Consider the following 20,600-nt stretch of genomic DNA (forward strand, 5'->3'; position numbering starts at 1 on the left):
CACAGTACACTCTGTCGATGTGCTTGGTTTTTGTATCTTCTAGTCTGGTCGCATGTTTGTTCACACGTTCTTCCGTCCTATCTTCCCCAGACTTGAAGCGGCTGTACTGGATGGCGGGAGTGGAGAACAAACCGACGGTGTTCCTGTTTGTGGACACCCAGGTCGTTGAAGAGTCCTTCCTAGAGGATATCAACAACATCCTGTCCAGCGGAGAGGTCCCCAACCTCTACAAACCTGACGAGTTCGAAGAGGTGTGTGTAGTTATGTTTACCGAAGGAAAACATTATTGTTTTTGCTCTGTTTCTTCCTCTTCTTCTCCAAACAAATAAGGTCAATGACCTGAACCAGACGTCTGTCACCAAGGTAACTAGTGTTGGATTACATCATGTTGCAATTTTATAGCAGGAGGGATTTAGACTCCTGTTTGACCAGGTATAAACATCAAGATCTTATTGAAAATACCTCATTGTTCTGCAGTTAATGTAATAGATTTAATGACTACTTCACTAGGTTCGAAATAATTTGACGGAGGCAGCGAAGAAGGACGGGATCAATGACACCCCAGAACAGATGTTTGCCTACCTGGTGGAGAAGGTCAGGAACAACCTGCACGTGGTGCTGTGTATGAGCCCTGTGGGAGAGCCTTTCAGGTTAGTGTTTCTTTCTTTATTTATTTATTTCCGTCATATTTAAACAGGGTGACCTATTCAGTGATGGCACTGAATGACTACTATTTATGGTATACTAAAACTAAAAAATATGTGGTATACTAACTAAAAAAAACAGAAAACCATTTCCAAAGTTAAACCTTTAATTCTTGCTATGTTTTCCTAATTAGATAATAAAACAACCATCAAAAAGAGTAATCCACTTTTTTTCCATGTAGAAATCGCATCCGACAGTACCCAGCCTTTGTCAGCACCACCACCATTGATTGGTTCCTGGAATGGCCCCATGATGCTTTGCTGGAGGTGGCAGAGAGATATCTGGAGTCTATGGACCTGGGAACCAATGAGGATGTGAGTTCTGTTCTACCTGGAATACAACAGGACCCTGAACTGCTGAAGTCTATTCCTAAGTTGTTATATGTTTGCATCATGGGATCATACCAGAATATGTGAAATTTTGCTGTAAGTTTTCCCAGTTATGAACTGAAGCTATATACTGGAGTCCTAGCTATGCAAGCAAAGGAATTTTAATGTAGCCACGAGGAAGGTAGATGAAAGGTTACAGAAATGTTAAAATGATAAAATCCTTTGGTTGTGCAGCTAAGAGCCCAACATACATTTACTAATTTGATTAAACTATTTACAGGCTAATTGAAGGCATTTGTATGAAGAAGCTAAAGAGTCTTATCATCAAATTGTGACATTTTTTCTCTGATTTCGTTTCCCAGATTAAGCCTGCAGTGGCGCAGGTGTTTGTGGTGATGCACCGCTCGGTTGTGGACTTCTCTGCTCGAATGTTCCTGGAGATGAAGAGGCACAACTACGTAACGCCCACCAACTACCTGGAACTGGTGTCTGGATACAAGGAGTAAGCTCAGCATATGAACCTTACGCCTAGGAAAAATTGCTGTGTTTCCTGTTTTTTTTATTTATTTATTTATTTTAGCAATCTCTAGTTATCCAACTTATACAATACAGGTTAACAAAGTAAAAAGTGCATGAGGACACTTCTATTTTTAATGTCAGTGTTGGAAATCTGATTGTGCAATGTCTCATCTATCACATGGTTATGGAGCTAGAAAAGGTCGATCAGCTCAAAAAATATAAAAGGGTGAGCAGCTGAGTACTGTTAAAGTGCTGACATTGTAGGTGTGACATTAGACTGACTTCACCCGTCTTATTCCCAGACTGCTGTACGAGAAGCGTAAGGAGATCGGAGACGAGATCAACAAGCTTCGTAACGGCCTGATGAAGATCGACGACACGCGAGCCAAGGTGGAGGTCATGTCGGTGGAGCTGGAGGAGGCGCGGACCAAAGTGGCTCAGTTCCAGAAGGAGTGTGACGAGTACCTGGTCACCATCGTGCAGCAGAAGAGAGAGGCTGATGAACAACAGAAGGTGACTGGGAATTTGTAGTATAGAACCAGTAGGGTTCAGAATTTTCATACTGTAAATCACTTTATATTCATGGTAGCAAAATTTAGCTGTCTGAGAGAAATGGACATATTGTGTGTTCGCTGTGGTGGCAGATGCTGAAGAAAGAAAGTTGGCAAATTATTTGTAATTATGGTAATGATAAATTCATAGAAGTCAGGTGAGATTTCCAGCCCTGAAAAGTCTTTCTTCAAATGACATTTGACCATGGCAGTCATGTTTTCAGCACCAAGGAGAGAAACTTTGCACAGAGATTTTTCTTGGTGAATTAGTTAGGATATTTGAATCTACTTAATTTTTAAATGCTGTTATTTTGTGTGTAGTCTGTTGCAGCTGCAAGTGTGAAGATTGGTGAGGATGAGAAGCGGTGCCAGGGGATGGCTGATGCTGCCCAGAAGGACCTGGATGAAGCCATGCCTGCCCTGGAGGCTGCCGTAAAGGTAAGTAGAAAGGCATCTAATGCAATTTCAGAGCAGAAAAACTGGAAATACTGAAAATGGCAATCTTTATGATATTGACACATACTGCTTCACATTAGAACATTTCAATCAGTATTTCATACTTTAGGTAATTAAAACTGCAGAAACAAGCCCCAAGATAAGTCCTTTATTTTATGGGTGGTACCCTAAAAATCAGCCAAGGGCCCTTTCAGTAACCATTTTCCATCAGACTGTTGGACGAATTATATCACATAGGTTGATAGTACTAGCCAGAATAACTCATCAACAGTAGATAGAATGTGATAACATTGTCTTCTTTAATCACCTCAAGTTTATCAATATCTGAACTAAGCAGATGGTTGTACTGAGTTGTGTGTATACTGTTTTCCCCTGTCAGGCCTTAGAGTCCTTGAACAAGAAGGACATGACAGAGATCAAGTCCTACGCCAAGCCTCCAGCGCTGGTCGAGACCGTCATGCAAGCTGTGATGATCCTACGAGGGAACGAACCAACCTGGGCAGAGGCCAAACGACAGCTAGGTACGCTATCCTTTAGTTTACTAGTATTATGCTGGCTTACTTGAGCTTTTAACTGATTGAGCTATATTTGATGACTGTTCAAAACGTGTTCTCAAGGACTTATTGATGATGCACATATAAATGATGCACATATTGGAAACAAAAAGAATGTTCAACATTTCAATGTGTACAGGGTCTTAATTTCAACCGCATAGTATTTATATATAGAAAACTTCGAAAGGGAATATATTATCTGAACAGATAAATGAAGGAAGATGAAGATTAACATGTACATTATTCCTAATAGGTGACCAGAACTTCATCAAGCAGCTGGTCAACTTTGACCGTGACAACATCTCGGACAGAACGCTGAAGAAGATTGGTCAGTACTGTGCCCAGCCCGACTTTGATCCTGAGATCATCGGGCGTGTGTCTGCTGCTGCCAAGTCCCTGTGTATGTGGTGCAGAGCTATGGAGGTCAGTCAACACAAACAACATCAAAATTATGTATTTATCAACATTTAATGATGATGACACAAAATATATTTCTGGCAACCAACTAGATATCTGTAAAAAGTTTTAATGTTGGTAAAATATCTGGGTAGCTTCAACCGCTGCAATGTAGTGAGCCTGTTGCAGAAAATTTTCTGAATCCAAGCTAAAATATAGACCAAAGCTTGTATGTGTGACAATGTTCTGTAAATGTCTGCCATTGCAGGTGTACGGACGTATCTACCGAGTGGTGGAACCCAAGCGTAACAGGCTGAACAACGCTCTGTCCCAGCTCAAGGAGAAACAAGCATCTCTAGCAGAGGCCAAGCGAAGACTTGATGAAGTGAGACTTTAATTGTTTCATTCTATGTTAAGAATAGATATGAGCATACTTGTTTTTTCTTCATCTTTGAATTGAAACAGCTTACTGGATTTTTGTATCATTGTTATCCAATGCCGTGGCAGGAAATGAGATCATCATTATTACTTTTTCTGGAACCTTCCTGGCACCTTTAACTAACTTCCTGTCAGTGTCCCTGACATGCCTAGCATGCAGAAATAACTACTGAAACACAAGCAAATACAGACACACCAAAAATACATCCTCATTAGAAGCAGGTAATAGTAAGAGTGTTGACTGTTGTAATTTCAGGTGAACAAGCGTATGGAGGACCTGAAGAGACAGTATGATGAGAAACTGGCCCAGAAGGAAGAGCTGAGGAAGAAGGCCGAGGAGACGGAACTGAAACTGGACCGGGCCGGCAAACTGGTGTCCGGTCTGGCTGGGGAGAAGGTTCGCTGGGAGGAAAATGCCACTGTAAGTTTAACCTTCAGCAAGCTGAAGTAGCCTTTTGGCACCATTTCTGTATCCATTGGTTAATGGGGTTAGGCAGCAGGGAGAAGGCTAAGATAGGATCTACTATTTTGTTCTGTTTTAAAGTAGGTGTAACCCCTCTTGCTTTGAGCAGACTTAGAAAACTAGTAAACTGAGTATTTGCTGTCCTATATTCCTTCCTTGTCCCTTTCAGGTCAACTAAAGTGCATATATAGTGATCAGAGGCTTTGCATGAAGAACATTGTTTTCACAAAAATGTTTTCCATGCAAAGTGGATTATTAGCTTTGATAGAAACGAGCAGTTTGATATGGCCTGACATCCCTGATTCATTTCCTAGATCCTGGAGGGCAACATGGGATACCTCGTGGGAGACTGTCTGATTGCAGCTGCCTTCCTGTCCTACGCCGGTCCCTTCCTCTCCAACTATCGTGACGACATGGTCTTAAACATCTGGATCAAAGAGGTCCGGCAGCTCAACGTGCCCTGCAGTCCCGACTTCAGCTTCGCTCAGTTCCTGTCCAAGCCCACGGTGGTGCGAGACTGGAACATCCAGGGCCTGCCTTCCGACGCCTTCTCCACGGAGAACGGCGTGATCGTGTCCCGCGGCAGGCGCTGGCCGCTCATGGTGGATCCACAGGGACAGGCCATCAAATGGATCAAGAACATGGAAAGGCAGAGGGTACGTATGCTGGTATTAGTTACTTCTTCTAACTTTTGTCTTTTAGGGACTATTATTGCAGCTATACTAGTAGAGGGATAAATATCTTTGAGCTCTCTAGCGGACAGTAGATAGTTCTTAAAAATTTTTTGAGTAAGTCATAATTGTTCTCCATAAATCTACCTTAGATTTGTGAAGTTCAATCTTGCAGTCTATTACAAATTTCTTTTGTATAGTCTACACATTCTTACACATTCTGCCTAGAAAATACTACAATGCAATACTTTTTACTTTCTGCATCTTAGAATTCTTATAAATACAATCTACTGGGAACCATTTCTTGAACTAAATGGAGTCTGGATTTCTTTTTTCTCATCCCAGGACCTGAAGATCATTGACCTCCAGCAGCATGACTACCTGAGGACCCTGGAGAACGCCGTCCAGTTTGGCACCCCCGTTCTGCTGCAGAACGTACAGGAGGAGCTGGACCCCTCACTCAGCCCCATCCTCAGCAAGTCTATCATCAAAGTCGGTCAGTAAAGAGGGACAGTCATCTAGCTGTGTCCTGATACTTCATTGGTCAATCATCTATCTGTCCTGACACTTCATTGGTCATTCATCTAATAGTATCTGTCCTGACACTTCATTGGTCAATTGTCAATCTGTCCTTACACTTCATTGGTCAATCAGCCATCATCACTTTAGGCATAGCGTGATGCACTCAGAATGTACACAATGTATGTATGACCATGTAGATTTCTACATGATATGGCAAGAAGGATAATCAGTGTCCTGACATTTGCTTGCTCAATCAATACTTCATTTTAATCATCAAGTGTCATTTTTGATTAGAACATATATCTGTATCTGTATAATTTTCTTCATTTAAAAGCAGCAATGTAGAGGCATCAAAAGGTTATGTCTAGGTGGTGAGAGAATAACACAAAGCCATGGTGTGTCCTCACAGGTGGCCGTTTCCTGATCCGACTGGGTGACAAGGAAGTGGAGTACAGCCCTGACTTCAAGTTCTACATCACCACCAAGCTCAGTAACCCCCACTACACCCCCGAGATCAGCACCAAGACAACCATCATCAACTTCGCTGTGAAGGAGCAGGGTCTGGAGGCACAGCTGCTGGGAATAGTTGTCAGAAAGGTGAACAGCATTTTTTCTTTCCAAATTATCATGAAAGTTTATCTGTGTTGGTAGTAATCATAGTAAAATGTTGAACTTTATTTTAACACACAGGTTAAACAGAGATCAAATTCAGTAAAGTCTCTTGTGAATTTTTAACCTGTGTGTTGGAATTAGGTTCAACATTTTACTTAGCATTTTTTCAATACTAATGAAGCAGCAGTCAGGTGCTGACTGCCATATTGGTGTCCCTGTTTGCATTTCAATGGATCATAGGTTAAGCATGCATAATAGCATTACTATGTTGCATCAGCAACTTTTATGCATCCTTCTGGTATTCTTGTTGTTGTGCTATATAGACAGTTAATAGTGATTAATTGGGGGTCAGAATATCTTTAAATACCAGTTAATTTTAAAGTTTTACAATGCTCTTGTTTTTTGTCTGTCAGGAACGTCCAGAGCTTGAGGAACAGAAGGACAGTCTGGTGATCAACATTGCTGCTGGGAAGAAGAAACTGAAGGAGTTGGAGGATGAAATTCTCAGGTAGGCAACAACAGGACATGGAAAAATAAGTGATAAGTGATAAGTCTTGGTAGAGGTTTGCCTGGTGCATGTGTACAGTGTCAGTACCTTGTTCCATTTTGTTTGAACCTTCATCTATTCATGAGAAGCTCAAATTAGCCTGCAGGCTGCTTTTCATTGAGCTCATGAGGGAAAAGGTACAGATTCCATCATTTAAAGTCCTACTGGATCTATACACATATGTTTGCACAATACATAGTACACCTAGTAGATAGAGCAGTAATCATACCAGAAAACAAATGATGATGAAATAGACTAAACTTAGGGAATGAGGGTTTCTGTCCTTGCGGCAGGACAGCTTAGCCACATTTATCTGTACATACTTTGATGTTTTTTTTAGATGTGTTTCTGTCATGTTATGTTTCTGTATGCTATGGGCCATTGAGCCTGTACTCTAACATTGATTCTACCATTCCAGACTGCTGAATGAGGCTCAGGGCTCCCTCCTGGACGATGAACAGCTGGTCAACACCCTGCAGTCCTCCAAGGTCACGTCAGCAGAGGTCGGAGAACAGCTGCAGATCAGCGAACAGACGGAGATCAAGATCGACGCGGCCAGAGAGGTGCGATCGAAAACTCTCTCAACCTTCACACAAGAAAACTGTAACAGTTACTCAAGCACCTGGATAGATTTTAATCAATGTATTTTCAAAATTTAACCACTGCAGTTGATTGAGTAACTGTACAGTTTTATTGACAAGAAAGTGTATCTCATTGCCTGGATCATGTCTAACCTTCAGCAATGCCTCTTGACCATATTCAGTTGATTTTTAGCCAAATATTGCAGGAACTTTCAAATTGGTATTTTCACATCCAACTTGAATGTTTCAGTCAGCCAAGTTTCAACTATTAACAGCTAGTAGTAGCTTTAGATTTTCGAAAAGAATTCTGCAATCAGACATTGAAGCCTTGAACTGTTGGTTCTTATTGTTTCAAAAACCGTAACAACTCTATCAGTCCAAATCATTCTTTTGACATCATTATTTATGGTATCCTTGAAGCAAAAAAAATATCTATCTTTTCTGAATCTTTATCAAATAAAACCTAATATACAAACTATTCCATTTTTACCATATTACCAAATGGCTAACATATGAAATATTTTATCCGCAGGGTTACAGGCCATGTTCCACCCGAGCGTCGATCCTGTTCTTTGTGCTGAACGACATGGGCCGTATCGACCCCATGTACCAGTTCTCCCTGGACGCCTACATCGATCTCTTCATCATCTCCATTGACAAGAGTCAGCGCAGTCCCAAACTGGAGGAGCGAATCAACAACCTGAACGAGTACCACACATACGCAGTCTACAGGTGAGAGGAGATGCTATTCACTATTGTTGTAGTGCAGAGATTCATTATTGTAGTTTCAGCATTGACCTGTTCCAGACGAGTAGTAAAAAAACTTTGACCCTTCTCCCCACCATAACCAAGTACAGATGATATTGTACTCATAGTAAGACCAGTCAAATGAATCTCTTCAAGATCAGTTTTGGACTTAACAAAATAATCTAAATTCTGTGATTGATGGTAATGGATACGTGTACCTTTTGGTGAAAGAGCAGATCTTGAAAACCTTTACTTCTACTTTCTTATAGGTTATATTCTTCTGATTAGTACATTTTGCTAGATTAAAGTTAAACTTTTTTTAACTGTGCTACTTTTTTTTTCAGGTACACGTGTCGAGGTTTGTTTGAGCGGCACAAGCTGCTCTTCTCCTTCCAGATGTGCGCCAAGATCCTGGAGAATGCTGGAAAACTCAACATGGACGAGTACAACTTCTTCCTCAGGGGCGGAGTGGTCAGTAATATTGTACTGTTTTCTTATGTGCAGTTGCTGAAAATAAGGGCTAAGTCCATTGTATGAAGTGCCATTCAAGATATGTGAACTTAGCTTGGTTACCAAACCTATTATAGCTCCTGAGTCCTACATCCTCTCCGCAAATAGGATGTAGGACTCGGGAGCTATAATAGGTTTGGTAACCAGGCTAATGTGAACTTTAGTGTCAATCGCCTTTTCCATCCACATCAAAAGACTTCCCTCAACAGTTTGAAAATGAGTCTAAAATAGATACTGTTATGCACAGTTTTGCCTAATGATTAGCTAATGCTTACTGCTTTAGAACTGCAATGAAGTACTAAAATGTGACTGTTCATCCATACTTCCTTTCCCTCTGTCAACACATGCTTATAAAGGTCATTAAAAGGAATAGGTCCAAGTACAGAAGGAGGAGCATGGTAAGATGTACATGTTGGTGTTCAGGTGAACACACAGGTGTGAATACATAGGTCTGAATACACAGGACTGGTGTGAACACACAGGTGTGAAAAAAACAGGTGTGAACATATAGGTGAACACTTAAGTGCCCGAGTGAACACAGGTGTCACTTCAACTACCGGTAACCATGATTTAGATGGTCTCAATGTAGTCATCATTTACTTTTTTGGTCCTGATTGTGCAAATCATTCTTTCCTATAATTTTCCTTTTGAAAACATCCACAATTTCAACTAGGCAACTTTTATTTTTCACTCCCTTACTAATCAATCATTCGCCAGCCTTCAGTTAAAACAAAAATGTATTATGTAAATAGAGCACAGGTCAAGTTAGCATGACTCTTTTCTCTTATTCTGTAACGAATCCAAATGCTTGCAAAGCTGTTGTCCCACTCCAAAGGGTGTTATACAGAATCTGATTAAGATTGATAATGATGTAAACCTTCAACAGTGAGTCAAAGCTGCCATGAAGTTTGAATCAATAACTGAAAGTCATTGTGTGTGTGCAGGTGATGGACCGTGCTGACCAGATGGACAACCCCTGCACAACCTGGCTAGTGGACTCTTCCTGGGACAACATCACTGAACTCGACAAGTCAGTTGGATTCCTCATTTCTTATCATATAAAAGCATAGATTTAATATTTAAATGCTCCTTATCATGTCAAGGAAAAGGAGAATATTTGACATTGCTTGTCTTCCATAAGTGAGACGAAATTATCAGTATACTAGTATGACCATATTGTAAGTAATATATTGTATCAATAGTAGTTTGCAGTTACTGTAAGAACTCTGAGATTATCAGATACTTTAGTTTTGTAGTATTGTTGTCTTACTGCCACACATTGTACCATGTACATTTGTCGAGCAATAAAGTTCATTCATATTAACAAAAGTGTTCTTTTCCAACCTAGTACATGTAATAAGCAATGGACTGGGCCATATGGGGCTTGGGTGTTTTTTATATTGTCTATTCTTCTTGTGCTTGGTCCATAGCTAATAAAAGTAATCATGAGTTACTTCATTCCTTACAGACTCACCAACTTCCATGGGATCATGACGTCCTTTGAGCAGTACCCACGTGACTGGCACATCTGGTACACAGCCTCCGAGCCTGAGAGGTCACCACTACCTGGTAAACGTGGCACAGACTTCTTCATGTGTATAGTAGGCAAATGGATATGGATGTTGGCATCTATATCTGTATCAAATGAGTCAAGTGTAACAGCCCTTAACTATAACACACCCAAGGTTCATGAACAGTGCCTAGTAATTAACATCAAATGCATTACATGTGTACCACCAAGCTTTGGTTCCAGCTAAAAGTCTTATTGAATATTAGTTTTATCAAAGGCTTCAATATGTTCTCCATATTTATGGTCAAAATTTGTGCTAGGAGTGAGCACAAAACCCCCTATCTCACAAGATAAGCAGGTCAAAGAGAGATGGAAATTTGTAGCACTGAAAAAGGGATAGGTGAAGCTGGGAAGCAATAATAAATAGTACATTTTTCATTTATTTCTGTCATATGATGATGATGTTGAATGGATTATTTGACTCTACTTGCACTGTTTCCCTACAGGTGAATGGGACAATGCCTGTAATGAGTTGCAGCGTATGTTGATCGTCCGCTCCCTCCGTCCCGACCGCGTCTCCTTCTGCGTGACCTCGTTCATTGTGAACAACCTGGGGTCCAAGTTCGTGGAGCCGCCTGTTCTGGACATGAAAGCAGTGGTGGACGACTCCACCACCAAGACTCCCCTCATCTTTGTGCTTTCCCCTGGAGTGGTGGGTTCTGTTTGGGCTGTTGTTTTTCTTGGTACCTTTTGCTTCGTGGAGTCAGATACAACCTAACCTTGCACTTTGTGTGGAACTGTGCATGTGTGTTGTGTATGGCCTGTTTGCATATGTGTGGATGGCACCAAGGACAGGTGTGTTTGCCCATGTATGATGGTGTTCAGCACCAAGGACAGGTGTGTTTACTTGTGTGTGGATGGTGTTCAGTACCAAGGACAGGAATATTTGTTTATATGTTGATAGTGTTCAGCACCAAGGACAGGTACATTTACCTGTGTGTGGATGACATTTAGCACCAAGGACAGTTATATACATATACTACTGAGGGAATACAGCTGTGTAAAAGATGTCAGTTCCACATATCTGATGATTTTGGATGTTGTTTTCAGGACCCGACCAGCAGCCTTCTCCAGCTGGCTGAACAGTCTGGCATGGCCAGCAGGTTCCATGCCCTGTCTCTGGGTCAGGGACAGGCTCCCATCGCTACCAGGATGATCAAGGAAGGAGTCAGAGAGGTAAACTTCACTTCCAAAGCCGTATTGCTTAAACTACATTGTACGTATAGCATATTTTCTCCTATTTTCTTTCAATTATAAAGCTTGATATACCCAATAGATTACTTTTGCCTTTCTTGGATAATTTGTTTGGTAATGAGTTAAATCAGCCATGTTACATATATAGCTGTATCAAGGAGTTGCAGCCAATACCGGTACTGTCCTTTACCACAGCTAAGTTGCTTTCACAGGATTTTTAGTGTTATGCAAGTACACAACATGTACTATGTACGTCAATAATCTGTTATCTTGCACTCATTTAACACATCACAGGAGGCTCTTGGTTTAGTGCGAAGTTCAAGGACTGACTCCAAACAATTGAAACAGTAAATTTATTTGCAAAGTGCACAAGTATGCAGCCCTCAACCACATTAGATTAAAATACATGTACATGACATATAATCACCCATCCCCTGTCCAGGGCAACTGGGTGTTCCTGGCCAACTGCCACCTGTCGCTCAGCTGGATGCCGCAGCTGGACAAGCTGGTGGAACAGCTGCAGATTGAGGAGCCCCACCCTGACTTCCGCCTGTGGCTCAGCTCCAGCCCGCATCCTGACTTCCCCATCTCCATCCTGCAGGCCGGCATCAAGATGACCACCGAACCTCCAAAGGTACGAGGAACACTTTTTTGTTTTGTTTACCGAAGGAAAACGTATTATTGTTTTTTCTCAGTTTCTTCTCCAAACACAAAAGGCATGATAAATGGGTCATATGAATATTGCTCTGTCGATACAGACTAAGATAACATTAAAATGCCAGGCATGGGACTATTTTACTGAAATTTTTGCTTCTATCCTTTCTCCAGGGTCTGAAGGCCAACATGAAGCGTCTGTACAACCTGATCACAGAGCAGCAGTTTTCTCGCTGCCACAAGCAGGACAAGTACAAGAAGCTGCTGTTTGGGCTCTGCTTCTTCCACTCCATCCTCCTGGAGCGCCGCAAGTTCCTTCAGCTGGGCTGGAACATCATCTATGGCTTCAACGACTCTGACTTTGAGGTGAGATCTACGTACAGCATTGTATTGAACCTTTGAGTCAGCTAGCCTTACTTTTTATGCATATGCACTGCAGCCATCTACATTTTGTTTACTAGTTCTGGAATGGCAAAAACAGACTTCTTTTTTCTTATTTACAGTCTGTAATGAATATTTAAAGTCTTGAAATATCCTGAAGAAAAGATTAAAGTACAGTATGTCATGGACTACTAGTATTCTCAACAGTCTTCACATTGACCATGTGGTTTCAGTACCATGGACAGTGCCAGTGGTTTGTGTAAAGTTAACAACAGCAATCCTTTAACATGTGTTTGAGTGGAAACAAATTGATATTTTTTCTAATTTTTGAATTTTTGTCAAAGAAGTTGCATTTACCATAATGGTAATTATGAACCATCTGAAATAGATTTGTTCACACTCACTCACTAACTGCTATCGATGTAGACATTACCATGCCATATATCACTATGTTAGCAAGCCTACTAATTAAAGTCTTGTCACATATTTTAGGTGTCTGAGAATCTGCTGAGTATCTACCTGGATGAGTATGATGAGACTCCGTGGGATGCCCTGAAGTACCTGATCGCAGGAGTGAACTACGGAGGCCACATCACCGACGACTGGGACCGCAGGCTACTCATGACCTACATCATGGACTTCTTCAAAGACGACGCCGTGTCCGCTCCATTCTACAAGTCAGTCTTTGTCTTTAACATATTTTAGCACTTAATCAGCACTATGTATTTTCCAAGCACCTGCACGAATCCTGTAATGTATTGTGCATAGCACTTCCACAGAACGTCTCATATGAGGTCGTATTTACGCATATAATTTTAACACTCCATCTGTAGTTTCCAAATGTTATTTCGGAAAAAAAATTGTATTATGAAGTATATACTTGAATTTTAACGGTGGCTTTGTGATCAATGATGCATTTCAGATTTATTTGTGTACCTGCTATGTCATCAGAAATAAAATCTGAATCTTGCGCTTTGCTGCCAGGTTGTCCAGCCTTCCCACTTACTACATCCCTAAGGACGGCCCTCTGCAGACCTACAAGGAGTACATCAGCATGTTACCTGGTGTGGACCACCCCGAGGCTTTTGGACAGCATCCAAACGCTGACATTGCCAGCCAGATCACAGAGACACGCACACTGTTTGAAACTCTGCTGTCACTGGTGCCACAAGTGTCTGCTGCTGGAAAGGGAGAGAGCAAAGAAGACAAGGTAAGGAATTCATGTGAAATTTGTGGTATGATATGTGGGCTGAAATACACTACAAAAACAAAAGCTGTTTCTTTCTTTATGTTCCAAAAATGGAGATCTTCATCATTCTGTATTGTCTATTCAGTACATGACCATCCTTCAGTGTAGTAACATACCAGGTCCTGCTTCTCGGGCTATCAAACAATCTGTGCCACCTAACCATTGCACATCTAACTCCAGGTGTTGTTATAGCTTGGTAACTTTTAGGGATGATGCTATAGCCTGGTTACCAGACCTATTATAGCTGCCGAGTCCTACACCCCCTCCACAAATAGTGAGGAGAGGATGTAGGACTGGTAACCAGGCTAATGATGCCATATGAATTATGCCTGAATGTTGCATTATTCTGAGTTCCTGATTCTGAACATAGAAGTCCTCAGATGTATGACAGAATCCCATTCTTGTCTACTCCTGTAGGTTCTCCAGCTTGCAGCTGATGTTCTTCAGAAGGTTCCAGAGAACATCGACTATGAGGGCACAGCCAAGATCCTGGATGGAGACAACTCACCTCTCAACGTCGTCCTGCTACAGGTAGGGCTTTCAAACCTCCTCACGCAGATGTAGATGAATCAAACCAGACATCTATCTTATGAAACAGACAAAGTCTGAAAAGCATTATTTTATGCCTGAAGACTGGTGGTGATTTTAATGTTAAACGTCAATAACATAATATTAAATGGAATACAGGTTTGTCTGTACTATTCATCAGCAGCTGTATGGGCCCTTACAGAATATTTAAGTATATGACATAACACAATATTAAAAGGGAAATGAAATGACTCAGAGTCTAGTGATACAGTTCTTGGATATATATAGTAAACAATAGTTAAATCCAAGTCTGTATAGTAAAGTTCAACAATAGTATTCACTTGCCTACTACTAGTATTTATGTGAGAATTAAAATGCTAAGAAAGTAAACCAATTTCTGTTTCAGGAAATCCAACGGTACAATGCCCTGTTGGAGGTCATGCGTAAGTCTCTGGTTGAACTTGAGAAGGGAATCAAGGGCATTGTGGTGATGTCCAGCGACCTTGAAGAGACCTTCAACTGCATCTTTGCTGCCACTGTGCCGCCGATGTGGGAATTTGTAAGTAATCCACAGGACATTTCATCATCTAACAGTAATATTGACATCCGTACTATGAGTTTGACATGCATTGAGTAAAATATTCAACAAGTAATCCAAAGATATCAGCCTAATTTTCCTTTTCATAACTTTTTGTTGTATTCCTATTAGCAATGTAATAGTACAGAGTTTTATTTTTATGGCCTTGTCTTCATAATTTGTATCTTAGCCTTTTATGTCTTCATCATCATAAAGAAATCATTATTTAGACACCTGTTTTGTCAACTTTTGAATTTTAGAAATTCAGTTCCCTGTAAAAAAATTTGTCTTCACTTTATTTGCATATCAATCAATAGGTTGTGCTTATAAACCTGTTTTCCCCTCTGGTCTCTCAGTCACTGACGAAAGCTAGTGGATACTAGCTGAAACGTCTGACGTTTTCAAAATCATATCCAGTTGCTTGAGTAACTGTTTTTTGGCGTCCCTGTAACATTACATTTATTTGGTCATGTACATGAGCCTGTACTCCAGTGTTTAAATAACATGAAATATCTGCACAGAACCTGTGCAAAAATATCTGAAGAATGTTACATATAACGAATCAAACAACTAAGACATAACATTTCAATCTTCTCTTCAGGCCTACCCCTCCATGAAGCCTCTGGCAGCGTGGACCCGAGACCTGATCCAGAGGGTGGAACAGTTTGCCAAGTGGGCGGAGACGGCCCACCCGCCTGTCATCTTCTGGATGGCCGGCTTCACCTTCCCCACCGGCTTCCTCACCGCCGTCCTGCAGACGTCAGCGAGGCAGAACAGTGTGTCGGTCGACTCCCTGTCCTGGGAGTTTGTGGTGTCAACTGTGGATGACAACAACATCACGGGGGCTCCAAAGGTACTTGACACATTCATTGTGACATCTTTGTGTCACATCTCAGTCTTTGTGTCACATCTCAGTCACTAGATGTCATAATGAATTGTTTTCCATTGTCTCTGGTCTGGATGGTCTTCAGCACCAAGGACAGGTATATTTATCTGTGTGTAGATGGTGTTTAGACCAAGAATAGGTGTGTTTGCCTGCGTGTGGATGGCATTTAGCACCAAGGACAGGTATGTTGGGAAAGGTACTTTACACGACTTTCCTCACTTCACTTCACTCAGGTGAAAATGAGTACTTAGCTTCGGCTAGGGACGTCCCTCGGATAGGACGTTAAATGGAGGTCCCGTGTTTGGGAGAGCCACACCCCACGCACGTTAAAGAACCCACCGCACTTATCGAAAAGAGTAGGGGACCTTCCCGGTGTGGGTGGTTCAAACCTTACAGTCTGGTCTCGGGGTTGACATCTTTGAAAAGGTGATAGTCACCTGTTATGTCAATCCTTCCACAAATGTGGTAAATCTTAATAAATAAATGTTTGCTTCTGTGTGGATGGCATTTAGCACCAAGGACAGGTATGTTTGCTTCTGTGTGGATGGTCTATTGTCAACCATTGTGAACTCTTTCCATCTACAACCAATCTCTGCTACATCTGATGATCTACTTGTCCTAAAGGGCAGATTCAAACATCAACACAGTTGCTCTTGTCATTAAACAATCTAGACTTGAAGGTAACACTCTTCAATGACACAGCTTGTATTTTCCTATGTTGATATAATGTTGATGTTGTGTACAGGATGGTGTGTGGGTGAAAGGTCTGTTCCTGGAGGGAGCTGGCTGGGACAAGAAGAACGCGTGTCTGATTGAGGCTGACCCCATGCAGCTGGTCTGTTCCATCCCAACCATCCACTTCAAACCTGTGGAGAACAAAAAGAAGAGCAGCAAAGGTAAAAAAAAAATTCTATGTTTTGAAATATGATGAGAATTAAAATAAGAGCAACAGAAGGTAAGAAAAACCTTCAATGTTTTGAAATTTAATGAAAAAAGAAGACCAGGAAAAGTGAGAAAACCTTCTCTGATTTAAAATCTAATGAAAGGAAATGGTTTGCAATTCTTTAGTAAATTGACATCAGATAAAATAATCAATGCAAAAGCATAAACAGCTTATACATGTAGTGGTCTGATTTTTTTTTTCTTATATATCTATTTTTTCCAGTTCATCTAGTTGTAGATGTACATGTCCTTTGATTATTTGTTTTCTATGCAAGTGATGAGAATGATATTTGAAGAAAAAAGTATCTGACTGTCCCTTTTAGTTGCATGTCACACAGTGACTAAGCTAACTTGAGGTTGTTCCACGTTCTTGCAGGTATCTATTCATGCCCGTGTTACTACTTCCCCAACCGTGCTGGTGCCACCGGGCGGGCGTCCTTCGTTGTTGCTGTGGACCTGAAGACTGGAGCCATGCCGTCAGACCACTGGGTCAAGAGAGGATCTGCACTTCTCATGAGTTTGGACCACTAGTTTCAGACTCGTTACAAAAATAGGAATTGTTTAGAATGATGCATTCAAAGCAACATGAAGCTGAATTTGAACACTTTCACTTTGGTTTTGTTTCTTTGTGGAAGTTTTGAAGAGAAACTGCCAAGTTTGACTGAATTAAAGTGTTTTTTTATTTGCTTGAAGCATTTTGTGGGAATTTTGTTTGGGATCTGTATTATCATGGAGTTAGAAGGAGATTCTAACTCCATGGTATTATTGAAAGTATGCATTAATTGTTGGTGGGTTATGAACCTAATGTTTTAAAACTGACATGTTCTTTCGTGTCAAGTATTGTGTCGTCAAAACAATGTTTTAAACAACATGGTGTGGTATCACTATCTATGTCACTGTATACTGTCAATTAAAAAGTTACCAGGCGTGCCTTAGGAATTAAACTATGCAACAGCATGTTACTTGAAAAACTTGAAAAATGGTGAACAGCTTTTGAGTCTAGAGTGAAACAGAATTTCAGAATGCAGATGAATCTATGAACTCTATGTAACAGTAGTTTGTGTCACAATGGATTTTTATAGAACCTCAGACCTTTCGAGAATTAATGTTTGCAGCAGTTGTACATTTCCACTTTCTCATCTGATGTTATGATATTGTGTATATTGCGCACAAAGTTATTTTCGTCACCAAGACAAGCTCTATTTTCTGTATATTTCTGATTTGTCAAAAATAATATGAATGTAGTATTTTGATGAAGAAAATAAATCACTGGAGAGTTTATTCTACATAAAAGGCTTGATGTCTCATTTGAAATAGTTGTCTGATTTCTTTTGTTCATGGAATTAGCATGATTTGGCTAGATCAAGACCACATGTTAGACTTCATAGAAGACACAGAACGCGGTTCCTTTTAGGCGAGTTATTAAAAAGTAACCACCTGTTATTTCAACACTCCCTTGGGAATCATGATTACAAATAAGACTTCTAGTCATCACTTCTATCGCTATAAAAGGCAAAGCACTATGCCCTTCCTTAATTGAAAAAAGGCGTGACGATATGTAATTGCAAGATCGCGTCTTAGCTCATTATTTCTCATTATGAAGCACTGATTCAATCAAAATGCATCATATATATATTCTAGCAAGAAACCTCCCTTTCTCGAATCGATTATGGTATAGTCCGATGTGACCGTGAGGTCATGCGCAATGGTAGCTGGGATAGATCCTAAATTTTCCGTGACGTAGGCGGAGAGCGAAGAAGAAAGGTCGCCATTTTTGCGGACGTAAGGAATTTTCCACGTAAAAATCTCCACGTAAAAATCCGCAAATACGATCGTATCATTCGATCAGATTACCACATCTTGTCATCCAAACGTAAATCGTTGTATTTTGAGGAACCACCACGGGAAGATTCGAGGAGAAAGTCGCGAAAATGCCGCGTTCGCGGAGTCGCAGCGGGACCCCTGGCTCCAAGCACAAGAAGCACTCCAAACACAAGAGGCGAAGCCGCGACCGGTCCCGATCGAAGGACAGAAAACACAGATCCCGCTCACGGGAGAGGCGCGAACGGGAGAGGGACTCACACCGCGGGAGCAAGCGGCCGTCCCGGGTCCGCTCCAGATCGCCCGTTCCGCGGCGGTCGCGGAGTTCGAGCCCGGACGAGAGGGTGGACATCTTTGGTCGGATCATCAAGCGGCGGACGCCATCCGAGGAACGCAGAAGAAAGGAGGAAGAAGAAAGACTGGCCGAGTTAGAACGGCAGAGGAAAATGTAACCATCAGTCTTTTATCATAATTGTCTATCGATAGGTTACTGTATTTGAGTACAGTGGGGTGTGGTTGCGAAAAAAAAAACCTTTTAGATCTGATGTTATGTTCGATTTTGTATAGAATTTTTTCGAAAGCATACCAACCGACAGAGCCTTGCCAGTGTTCCAGTATTTTGTTGTGCTGTTTGTGTTGTAATGTTGAGGAAAAACCACATATCAGTGCATGCAGATGCATACTGATGTTAGTGATGTATACCTTTCAAGGTTGAAGAAAAAAATACATAAACGTACGCCCAGCTGTAAAAATTATCTGTAATCATTTCACCGATTTCACCGATGTGCTGCTGATAGCACGATAATCCGATTTTGTTGCTATTTCCTGCATCAGTTATCGATTTTTGGACTTCAGGAAAATGAGATATAAGTCGATTTGAGCCACAAATCTTTAACAGGAAAGAAATCATTACGACATTAGTCTTGGGATAAGAAATATTGGGGGCCCCGAGGGGCAACTTTATTTTTATCAACTCTGTCAACCGGGAGCAAAGTACAAACGTTATCATTGCTACTGGATAAATTATGATATGGCAGCCAGTGTATTGTTTAAAACAGTCAGTTTTTAGTGCTGTCTGACGAAAATTTGCTTTGACACATAATTTGGGGTGCCAATCTCAAGAAGCCAGTCTCAAGTATTTTTCTCGGTCGACTTAAATTTCACATTCTTGTGAAGTACTTGTAAGGTAAGTTGTTTACACTTCATTTTCATAGTATGGATCAATAAATCTGAATGTTATACAATGGAGTACTGACAACTGAAGAAAAGGCTGGCAAGAGAGTATTGTCATCATGGCCATATTTTTTGCTCTGAGTTGACTGTTTCCTTCCAACCTTTTTTGCAGACGGCAACAAGAAATCGAGGCCAGGCTTGTTGAAGAAGAGGTAGCCAAGAGAGTGGAGGAGATGGTTGCAAAGCGCGTAGAAGAGGAGCTAGAAAAGCGGAAAGACGAGATCGAACGCGAGGTGCTCCGGCGCGTGGAAGAAGCCAAAAAAATCATGGAACAGCAGATGCTCGAAGAGATGGAACGTCAAAGGAATGCTGAGTTGGAAGCACAGAGACTGAAAGAGGTACTGGAAAGTTTTGGTGTGTTTGTCCCCCTATTATCCACCATGACAAATCTTTACCAATTTTGTTTGCTGGTCATGCTTCCTCTCTTGTTATTCTGATCTCCCTTCCCTGGCCAGTTGGTATGAGAGACACTAGACTGGTATGATAGGTTGCTGTTGTCTACATTTCCTGAATACCATAGTCGTAGCATGTAGTCTACATAAAGAAAACACCTTCATTATGCATGATGTGCAAGTAATGCTATTCAACGGACAAATATACACAGAAATGAATGGTTATTTTTTGCTGGGAAAATGTATGTAAGGGGTATTTTTATTTCTCAGTGGCAGTAACTTTTACTTGATGTGTAAAAGGTGTGATAAGTGTGAGTTAGTAGTATTGCTTGCCTCCCCCTCTCCTTCTTTGTCTTCTCTTTACTGCTCTCTCCCAAGAAAGATTTGTCATGGTGGAAAACTGAAAATCTCCTGACCACAGCAAAACGGGAAATACCAGCAATACGGGATGCAATAGAACTCCATGTAAAGATGAACAGACTATTGCAACTCGTATTAAGAAACTTTCATGTAGTGGGGCTCAAAATGAACCAGTTTTGGGGCTCCCTTTAAATTAATTTAACAAAATACCC

The 20,600-nt window shown here is 41.1% G+C and overlaps 2 protein-coding genes across 2 annotated transcripts in view; both read left to right on the forward strand.

The window, feature by feature from the left end:
* LOC109485062 (dynein heavy chain 2, axonemal-like) overlaps nt 1-17,127 on the forward strand; it is a 48,123-nt gene extending 30,996 nt beyond the window's left edge. The window contains exons 50-79 of the mRNA XM_019788490.1: nt 91-251; nt 511-650; nt 887-1,019; nt 1,397-1,536; nt 1,856-2,066; nt 2,426-2,542; nt 2,940-3,081; nt 3,368-3,537; nt 3,779-3,895; nt 4,205-4,369; nt 4,726-5,067; nt 5,428-5,578; nt 6,014-6,201; nt 6,630-6,724; nt 7,182-7,326; nt 7,877-8,076; nt 8,436-8,562; nt 9,546-9,631; nt 10,070-10,170; nt 10,618-10,823; nt 11,222-11,347; nt 11,808-11,999; nt 12,194-12,385; nt 12,893-13,077; nt 13,385-13,610; nt 14,067-14,180; nt 14,584-14,736; nt 15,356-15,607; nt 16,386-16,536; nt 16,959-17,127. Of these exons, the coding sequence (XP_019644049.1) occupies nt 91-251; nt 511-650; nt 887-1,019; nt 1,397-1,536; nt 1,856-2,066; nt 2,426-2,542; nt 2,940-3,081; nt 3,368-3,537; nt 3,779-3,895; nt 4,205-4,369; nt 4,726-5,067; nt 5,428-5,578; nt 6,014-6,201; nt 6,630-6,724; nt 7,182-7,326; nt 7,877-8,076; nt 8,436-8,562; nt 9,546-9,631; nt 10,070-10,170; nt 10,618-10,823; nt 11,222-11,347; nt 11,808-11,999; nt 12,194-12,385; nt 12,893-13,077; nt 13,385-13,610; nt 14,067-14,180; nt 14,584-14,736; nt 15,356-15,607; nt 16,386-16,536; nt 16,959-17,113 (4,883 nt within the window). The 3' untranslated portion in view covers nt 17,114-17,127. The remainder of the gene's footprint in view (nt 1-90; nt 252-510; nt 651-886; nt 1,020-1,396; nt 1,537-1,855; nt 2,067-2,425; nt 2,543-2,939; nt 3,082-3,367; nt 3,538-3,778; nt 3,896-4,204; nt 4,370-4,725; nt 5,068-5,427; nt 5,579-6,013; nt 6,202-6,629; nt 6,725-7,181; nt 7,327-7,876; nt 8,077-8,435; nt 8,563-9,545; nt 9,632-10,069; nt 10,171-10,617; nt 10,824-11,221; nt 11,348-11,807; nt 12,000-12,193; nt 12,386-12,892; nt 13,078-13,384; nt 13,611-14,066; nt 14,181-14,583; nt 14,737-15,355; nt 15,608-16,385; nt 16,537-16,958) is intronic.
* A 1,197-nt stretch (nt 17,128-18,324) lies between these two features.
* The window catches only part of LOC109485064 (arginine and glutamate-rich protein 1-B-like), a 5,826-nt gene continuing 3,550 nt past the window's right edge, over nt 18,325-20,600 (forward strand). The window contains exons 1-2 of the mRNA XM_019788492.1: nt 18,325-18,851; nt 19,749-19,974. Of these exons, the coding sequence (XP_019644051.1) occupies nt 18,514-18,851; nt 19,749-19,974 (564 nt within the window). The 5' untranslated portion in view covers nt 18,325-18,513. The remainder of the gene's footprint in view (nt 18,852-19,748; nt 19,975-20,600) is intronic.

Source organism: Branchiostoma belcheri, unplaced genomic scaffold (genome assembly GCF_001625305.1).
Source record: "Branchiostoma belcheri isolate BF01 breed outbred unplaced genomic scaffold, Haploidv18h27 scaffold72, whole genome shotgun sequence".
Classification (NCBI taxonomy): Eukaryota; Metazoa; Chordata; class Leptocardii; order Amphioxiformes; family Branchiostomatidae; genus Branchiostoma; species Branchiostoma belcheri.